Source organism: Tupaia chinensis, unplaced genomic scaffold (genome assembly GCF_000334495.1).
Source record: "Tupaia chinensis unplaced genomic scaffold, TupChi_1.0 Scaffold138568_1, whole genome shotgun sequence".
Lineage (NCBI taxonomy): Eukaryota > Metazoa > Chordata > Mammalia > Scandentia > Tupaiidae > Tupaia > Tupaia belangeri.
The window spans coordinates 852,184-861,491 of record NW_006198462.1 but is presented as its reverse complement, the minus strand read 5'-3'; the positions used below and the strand labels follow the sequence as shown (position 1 = coordinate 861,491).

General features: G+C 36.4%; 1 protein-coding gene across 1 annotated transcript in view; it reads right to left on the bottom strand.

Annotated features, from left to right (window-relative positions):
• NECAB1 (N-terminal EF-hand calcium binding protein 1) overlaps positions 1 to 9,308 on the bottom strand; it is a 183,548-nt gene that overhangs the window by 26,814 nt on the left and 147,426 nt on the right. The window contains exons 6-7 of the mRNA XM_006161410.2: positions 8,340 to 8,476; positions 979 to 1,100 (exon numbers count right to left, since the gene is read on the bottom strand). Of these exons, the coding sequence (XP_006161472.1) occupies positions 979 to 1,100; positions 8,340 to 8,476 (259 nt within the window). The remainder of the gene's footprint in view (positions 1 to 978; positions 1,101 to 8,339; positions 8,477 to 9,308) is intronic.

Sequence of the window (9,308 nt, the reverse complement as noted above, 5' to 3'; positions counted from 1 at the left end):
ATATTTATATATATATATCTATATCTATCAATCATCTTTCTACCTTTACAGCTGACTCTTGAACAATGTAGGGGTTAAGGATGCAGATGCCCCCATAAGTAAAAAATTTATATATAACTTTTGACTCTCCCAAAACTTAACTACTAGTAGTCTACTGCTGACTGGAAACCTTATAAATAACATGAATGGTTCATTAACAAATACTTTGTATATTATAAACCATATTTTACAGTAAAGTAAGGCATAGAAAATAAAATGTTAAAGGAAAAATACATTACATCACTGTATTGATTTTCTAATATATATATTGAAAATTACCTGTGTATAAATGGGCCTATACATATGTGTGTGTGTTTGTGTGTGTGTATGTATATGTGTGTATGTGTATGTGTATGTATTTGTATCTATCCATGTTAAGCGTATGTAAGTTCTGCTTGTATTATTATTATTATTATTATAAAAGGTACAAAGAAAGCCTTTATACAAATATCCTGACATCTTTGTGTATCTTACTATAGCTTAAAATATTTTCACAGGCATTTGTTAACATAATATTACCTAATAGTTTTTGAAATAGGAATGTGATGGAATTCAAGACTAAAACTTTGCTTTAGTTTTGAATGCAATGAAACCAAGACCTAAATTATAAAAGGGGGTCCTTTACATCAGCATTCACTTCTCTACCCATCTTCATGGGGAAGCATGTTTCAAAGCCCACTAAATTATGTAAAAATGAGCATTAGCACTACCACAGAAAGTTAATACAAAAAGGAAGGAAGAAATGGAAGGAAAGAGGGATTAATACCTTATCACCACCACCCCAGTTCTTATTACCCTACCTTCTTTACTACTCTCGGTTCAAACTTATTAGGAAAATATTGTATTACTCTTTATATCTTAGCTGCTGTTTGTTAAAATTATAAACTGGCAAATTGAATTGACTCCAACAGAACAAACACACAAGGCAGGCAGTGTTACCTGGTCCACTGACATTAAACTGAGGGCTGTTAGGGGAAAAGCTGTTGTGTCTCTGGACTCGGCGACTTGATCGTTTTCCAGGCCATTGAATTGACAGGACTTCTGGCTTGGTTGGCCCTTGCCTTGAACAGCAGAAATAATAGTTAACCTCAATGTAATGGCTTCTGCCTCTTGCCTTAAGGAACAGATCTTCAAGCATCAGTCACAAAGATTTTCTCGGGTAGCCAAATAAGAACTTAAGGGGAAGCCTGCTGGTAATTATGCTCGAGAGACTCAAGGTATTTGGTACTACAGTATATGAGCCTAAGGAAGAGAATCTTAGGTTTTCTTTATTCTTGCAATTAAAAGTTCAAGTAGAAATTTTATCTTAATCTGTAATTTAAGAAAACCTTTTTCTCTTTGCTGACCAAACCATCAACAGAAAAAAAATATTTATAAATATGCCACTTTTCTATTTTGTTTAGTTTGATGTTTTCTTTCTTTCATCCCCCCCCCCTTTTTTTTTGAGAGGTTTTTGCTATAGGGTGCGTGTGCTTGCCAGAAAAACAGAGAAAGACAGAGAGATAGAAAGCGAGGAATCACCCTCCAGGGAGGATGGCCATACTGCAATCCCTTCTCCTCCATTCTCCTCTTGGGATCTTGGGCACGCACGCACATGCACCCGGCGTAAGTTTTAGCCACCAGGTCCAGGATTTGAACCGCGGTCGGCTACATGGGAGTTCAGCGACACAGTCATTACGCTAACTGCTGGTCCCTATTTCACCCCATTTTAAAATCAATTTAAAAAATCAAAGCTATAGGGTCAGCAGAAGGTGTAGTTGTTATGCCACTGGACTCCCACATGATCAAACGTGATTTGAGTTCTGGACCTGGTGGCTTGAAACTCATGCCAGGTGTGTGCACATGCATGCCCAAGATCCCAGGAGGATAAGGGTTTGTGGCGTGGCCATCCCCCCTGGGGGAGTGAGTTCTCAATTTCCCTCTCACTGTCTTTATCTCTCTCTCTCTCTCTCTCTCTCTCCAGCAAGCACGTGTGCCCTAATGAAAAAACTCTACAAACAAAACAAGAAAAACCTATATATCAATAAATTTTTAAAGTCAAATAATTCTATTACTCTTGTTACAACAAACAGAAGCTTCCTTTTTCCAATCCCATACTATACTCCAAATTCTTTCCCTCAAAGGCAACACTTTATATTCATTCTGGTGTTTATTTTCATATCAGTATATAGCATACTTAAATTGCTATCTCTTTAATTTTTAGTTTTAATCTTTATTAACTTCCCATTGGCTCAGAGCAATGATATATACATGGGAATGTTGTAAGGAACTTTGAAGAAGGCTGCTTAAAGGATGATTTCAACTGGAAGGAAGGAAGTCTGCTAATTTTCCTTGTTCTTCTTTTCTGGTTGGAACATGAACATGATAGCTGGCATTCCAAAACCATCTTGGATCTGAGGCAAATCTGAGAATGGAAGATGTACATTTCATATGAAAAAGACCCATGCTAAATCTGTAGTGATATGCCTTGGGCTGCCTTCCACCAGATTTCTGTATAGGCGATAGTAAGCCCTCATGTAGTTGTTACTGTATTTTTTTTTCTATTTTAATATTTTTTTTGAGAGGTTTTTGCTATAGGGTGCATGTGCTCACCAGAAAGACAGAGAGTGAGAGAGAGAAAGAAAGCGAAGCATCACCCCCTGCAAGGGGGATGGCCACGCCGCAATCCCTTCTCCTCTCCTCTCCTCTCGGGATCTTGTGCACACACACACACACACACATGCCCGGCATGAGTTTAAGCCACCAGGTCCAGGACTTGAACCATGGTCGACTAGACCAGAGTCCAGTGACATAGCTGTTATGCCAACTGCTGGTCCCTTTGTTTTCTATTATTACATGTACCAAAATCTAGTACTCATCCAAAAATCTTTATTATCTGTCAACTAAGGAAGATTTCTTCAGGTTTTCTTTTATGTTGGATTATACTACTTCATCATTTTACTACAATAGATTAAATTTTTTCCTTAACTAATTCTTTTGGTAAAAAATAAATCTCCTAATTGCTTTATAAAATAATGGCACATGGGACCAGCAGTGGAGTGGTGATTAAGGTGCTAGACTTCAAAATGGCTGCCTATGATTCGAGTCTCAGACTCAGTTGCTTGAAATCATGTTAGGAACATGTGCATGTGTGCCCAAAATCCTGAGAGAAGAATGGAGAAGGGGTTGCAGTGTAGCCGTCCTCTCTGGGGGGCAGGGGGGTGTAATTTCTCACTCTCTGTCTCTTTCTGGTGAGCACACATGTCCTTATAACAGAAACAAACATAAGAAAAAAAAAGAAAAGAAATGGTGCACAATGAAAAGTAAAATATTTGAGATGCTGCATGTATGTATAAAAATTTTTATTGGTGCTTTCATAGGGTAAAAAATTCTGTTACAAATTATTCTGAAAAAGTTGCTCTATCATGTTCTAGCTCCCAGAGTCACTTGTGAAAAATCTAGTGTTTTCTTAATCCTTTGTTTATGTTTATGACCTGGTATTCTCTATGGAAATTTTTAGATACTTGACTCTTTTTCTCCTGTATTTGAAAATTTCATAATTGTATACCTTGGTGTTAGACTTACATTATTCATTGTAATGGGCTCCTAGTTTTTTCTATCAAGCTGAAAACTCAAGTCCTTATTCTGAGAATTAAAAAAAAAAAAACATTTCTTTGATAATCTTTTTCCTTTTTCAGAAATTGCTATTTTCTGGAATTTACATTTTACAAATATTAGATTGATCCTCTAATTTATTACTTCTATCCCACCTTTCATCTCTTTGTGAAACTTGATTACACTTTTATATTTAAACCTTACTCAGAAAATTTCACTTTTAGGTTAGCATATGGCATAATGTTTATGTCACTGAACTCCTATGTAGTTGCCCATGGTTCAAATCCCAGACCCAGTTGCTTAAAAGTCATGCCAGGTGTATGTGCGTGTATGCCCAAAATTCTGAGATGAGAATGATGTAGAATGATGGAGAAGGTGCATGTGTCCTACAGCAAAAGTCTTTCTTAAAAAAAAAAAGAAAATTTCACTTTTACAATAAAAATTTCCAAGAGATACTTTGTGTACTTTGAAGAGAGAATTTTGCTATAGGGCATATATACTCACTGGAAACAGTGAGAGACAGAAAGTGAGAAATAACCTTGCAGGGGGGATGGCCCCACCTTGCAATTCCTTTTCCATTCTCCTCTCGTGATTTCAGGCATGCAGACACACACGCCCCGTGTTAAATTTTAAGCCATAGTGTCCAGGCTCTAACTGCAGTCAACTATGTAGGAGTCCAGCAATGTAACCATTATGCCTTCTGCTCATCACCGGTATTTCACTTTTAATATTGGGTCTTGCCCCCCCCCCCCGCCAGTTGTGCCACGTATATGTCTGTCACATTCTCCAGAGAACACACATCTAGGGTTCTTCAAGGATTGGGGAGGGGCAGTTCCTATAGAGCCCTGATGGAGCTTCCAACATTATATCAGACCTACTTTCACTCTCACTATCAGTTGCACAGGGTGAAGCCAATTCTTAAACTTTCTGAAGTCCATTGACACTGTTTACATTGTATCTTGGTTTCTTGAACTGCCTGCTTACTTTCAGCTTTCTCAGTGTCTCAGTGTCTAAATTAGTTTTCCTTAGATTCAGCTTCTTTCTAGGTTTCAGGCATCTGTCTCTTTGGATCTTCTTCTAGCTTTCTTATTTTTGTGACTTAATGCCTCCTTTTATCTAGGTTCTTTACCTTTTTTTGGGGGGGAGAAAGTAAAAGAAATGATTGTTCATGCCAATCTTTAACTAAATCTCTCCATGGATTTTCCTATGGCAAAAAAACAAAAGAACCTTCCAACCCTCCAGCCCCTACCCCCTGCACACACACATGCACTTTCTAGCAGCTAGGTTGATCAAAGAAGTAAAAGATTAGAACAGTCTTTTTTATGTTCCAGCTGAGTAATGTAAGCTGAATAAACTTTTATAATAACATGTAGGTAAAATTAAAGTCTCTCCTCTCTTCTGTAATAGATAACTATCAAAAGAAGAAAAATAACTTCCAAGCCCAAAAGGAATAGTTCATAGAAGAACATTGGCTATAGAATAGATAGTTATAGATAGATAAGGTATATTTAGATGAATTTGGAATATGGAAGAACTTTGGAAAATAGAGTGAACTTATAGATTCCATTATAGAAAGGAAATCCACATATAATTAAGCTGTGTTCCCAGAAATATAGTTTGTGAGGAAGAGAGGTTTATATAAGAGGACACAGGTTCTCTAGAGGGAAATTTCTGTATAATGTAATGATTATTCTTGTCACTGGCTATTAGGTACTTCAAAAAGACATGGAATTAAAGTGGCTCCCATTCAGTCAGTTTGCCAGGATAGATACAGAGCGTTGTAGAAAGCCATCTGAAAATCTCACCTCTGTGCTATTCTGGCTGTTTGAATCCGTTCTGTCTGAAATTGCCATTTTCACATGAATAGACACAGACATCTTGCCCAACATGGCATGTCTAACTCATTACTGCAGGATGAATGATACTGTGTGATTCTGCCCTGGGGCCGAAAGATGGGAAAGATGACTTCTCTAAATTTGTGATATCCCAAGGAGTCTTTGTTTCCCTAGGCTTTGCAAATATTAAATCCCAAAGTAATGTTGATGCTGAAGGGGAAACAAATGATTAAAACCCTGAAAATTTTAATATCTGCAGGTCACAACTCTTGACTTTGTAGGGGCATCATGGAATCTTCCTTTATAACAACAACAACAATGACAAAAAAACCCAAAAAACAAAAAACAAACAAACAAAAACTGATGAATTCTTAGATATATAGATTTGACCTGTCCTTGCTGAACCTGTCCTCCATTTCCTCAAGTTTTTACCACATACCATTGTTAGACTACCTTCCCTTCAACCTAGTTTTCATTACATTGCTCTTTTGTTTACAGTTGTCAATGACAGCCTCTGATAGAATGAAGCTGGAATGCATCTGTCTAGCTTTTAAGACATTTCTTAGCCCCAGTCGCCAGTTAGAGTGGTCTTCTCACAGACCCGAATCCTCACCTACTGCTCCTATGTAGGATTCATTTTACTTGGAATTACTTATCTTCCATTGAGTTTAATATATTTAACATCCAGTTATACCTAACAGAGGAAAACAACGCAAAGTTCCTGCCATCTAGAATCTCAAAAGCTAGCGTAGCAGATAAACACATAAGGGGCTGTGATGAGTAGGTAAAAGTAGAGAGCACTACGGAAGAACCTCGTGATGGAGGGGGAGGAACAAAATCCTTTTCTGAGAGCAGTGAAGGCTTTTCAGAGAAAGTACTGTCCAGTGACAAAATCATTTAGGAGGAGTTAGCCAGATGATTGATGAGTGATATGTGGTGAGTCAGGAGACCACATGCTTCAGAGAGATTAGTATTCTGATATTCAAATCCATCCTAAAAGTACAATTCAGGACTTATTTCCCCATAAGGCTTTAACACTGGCCTCTTGACTGATATCACAGAAAATGAACAGCTTTCTTTACTCTGTCTTGTCTTCAGTGGTAAGAGTCCTGGGGCTCTCCTGACTTTGGATTTTGGTGGCCTGCTGATAGGAGATATACCTTAGGAGAGGAGACAGAGCTCCTTTAAGTTGATGTCTTATTTATATACTTTAGTCTGGTTCATCAGAGATTTCACAATTAATGTAAATAGAGGACATACACCCATAGTAGTGCCTTGCTTTCTATTTTTTTAAAATGTCTTTCCTTAGGAACTTTCCAGGAGAAATATCACATATTTGGGGTGGGATCTGGGTATTCCTTGGTACATTAGTCGAATATGATACAATAGTACTCCTCAAACTGATATCAGACCTGTAATATTTCCCACTATTTCAAACCATTTTTGAACTGGAAGTCTAGAAGTAAAAGGCTCATTAATCCTCTAGTGTCTTATACTTTCCTAGACTCTGTCTTATCATGCTCCTTCTCATTAAACACAGCTGCTGTGTAGCTGTTGGCAGCACAAGAGTTCAAGGCTAGCCTGTGGCCTAACACAAAGAACAGTTCATTAAACATTCACTGTATGGTGTTGAATGCAGTGTGCACATTTGCAGGAGATAACTACATTAAAAAAAAAAAAAGTGCAGGTGAAGAAGGGAAACAGAATGTGTTCTCAAGTCTCTCCTCAGGTGGCAAATGTTGATTCTAAAAATGGAGAATTCATTTTAATTCCAGAAAGTCTGAACAAAAGAAACAACAAAACGGATCTCATTTTCTCATTAAGAACATGAAATCAATTTCATTGTGCTCCAAGACATTCTTTACTCAAAGTTGAAGAACTAAGTTGTTGCTTTTCTAAAGCTAATTGTTATACTTTCCCATTTGATATGGAATCACTCAATGTGGTAAAAATAAAAAGTATGTAATGTGAAGAATACTGCACAAATCCATTGAAGAGTGCATCAGCTGTGCAAGCTCATTAGTTCTGGAATTATAGGCTTTTTTTTTTTTGGTTAGAATTTAGTGGTGTTCATTTATTTTGACATTAGAAGTACATAGTTGAAAGTTCTGTCTTTTTGAGATGTACTAATAATTATGTATTCCTTAATTTGTTTACAAAAATTGGTTCATTTGAGTAGTCTATTATCAACCTATTCAAAAGACTTAGTGTAGTTCTCCCTAATTTAAAATGCAAAAGTTAAATAAGGCAAATCTACAAGTTTAAAGAAACACATAGGCCATGTCAGAAGAGCAAAAAATTTGCCAAGTCCTTCTCCAGGTTGCAAGGTATGAATAATGACAACTTTTAGTTGGAATCACTTTGATGACTGCTTTACAAATTTATAGTACAGATAAAGCTACTATAATTATCACCACTTTTTTTTTCTCAACGGTACCTATTGGTAGCATTGAATTTTGCAATCATTTATATCACTTATTTTTATCCATTTCCATAAATAGTTAGACCTATTGAATTCTCAAGTCTCCTAGTAAATCCAGGTTCACTTACTCTATAAGTCTCTTTCCCATCATTTCCATATTTTTAAATTGTACCTACTTGCAAGGCAAGCTCAAATGTCACAGAGAAATCCTGTGAAATTGATATTTATCCTTTTGTTCATTTTTTTTCATCTTTTAGTCTTTTGAGACCCATTGGCAATTATTTCCCTTACTCCATTTACCATGTTTTACCTTGCCTTCTTTAGGCTTAGCATTATGTTAAGTGTATCTTTACATCATCCACAATGTCTTAAAGAAGACTTCTATATCTATTAAATTCTTAATTCCATAAGCACATTATAAAAACATTATATGAAAACACTTAAATTGCCTTTCTTGGCGAGTTTGCTCCTCAGTAGTCTCCATAGCACATTCCAGAGAATTCTGAAGAGACTGCAGCTGATTCAAGGTCTCCTTCAATAAAAATCGAGTTACAAATTGTTCCAAATTGGAGGCTTCTTGATAGTCCTAAAGGTAACAAAACAAATGCAAAAATTACCAGGAGTAGTTTTCCTCATACACTCATCAATCTTAGATTAATCTTAGATATAATGGAGAGAGGAGAAAAGATGTGTGAGACCCTGAAGCTGCAACAGAGTTCTTTCCACTCACTAGAAATTGAATAAAAAAGCTACAGAAATGCCTGGAATCATCTTGCATTGCACCTGCCTTGAGATTAGGGAAAAATACAAAACTGAGCAGAATTATGAACTAGACATTTGTAGAAAAGGAAAAATTGGGGAAAAAATTAAAGTATTTATTTAAATGACTATGCCATCATATATTTTCTCTATTACCAGCAAAATACAGTCACGTTTCAGCAATTGGCTTAATTCCCCCTTGATGTATTCATTATGCCTGATCTGTATTATGCTGAGGCCAAAGAAAATTATGTGTAGTTATTTTAAAATTCAGGAAATGTTAGGTTTGGAATATATAAACAGTTTACTAAATCCAGTTTTGTCTCACGCCTAGTAATTGTATCTGAAGCTTATTTGAAACTAACTTCTAGGATAACACCTCAAGCCACGAATGCTCTATTCATTCAGATAGCCTTGGGTCCACACAGAGATAATTACGGACTTACTAGCTATCCTTGTGAAACCAAGCCAAGTAATTGGATAAATTGTTAATGGTATTATATGCTACTTTTGTCTTCCAAAGTCTCACAGAGAACCAAGAAAGAAAATGTGGTCCATGTGGAATGAAATGGTGTCAGAACCACTCTTCCAGTCATGGGAACAGAAAGCTAAATTTGAGGTTTTTTTTTTTTTTTTTTTTTTTTTTTTTAAGATTTTTT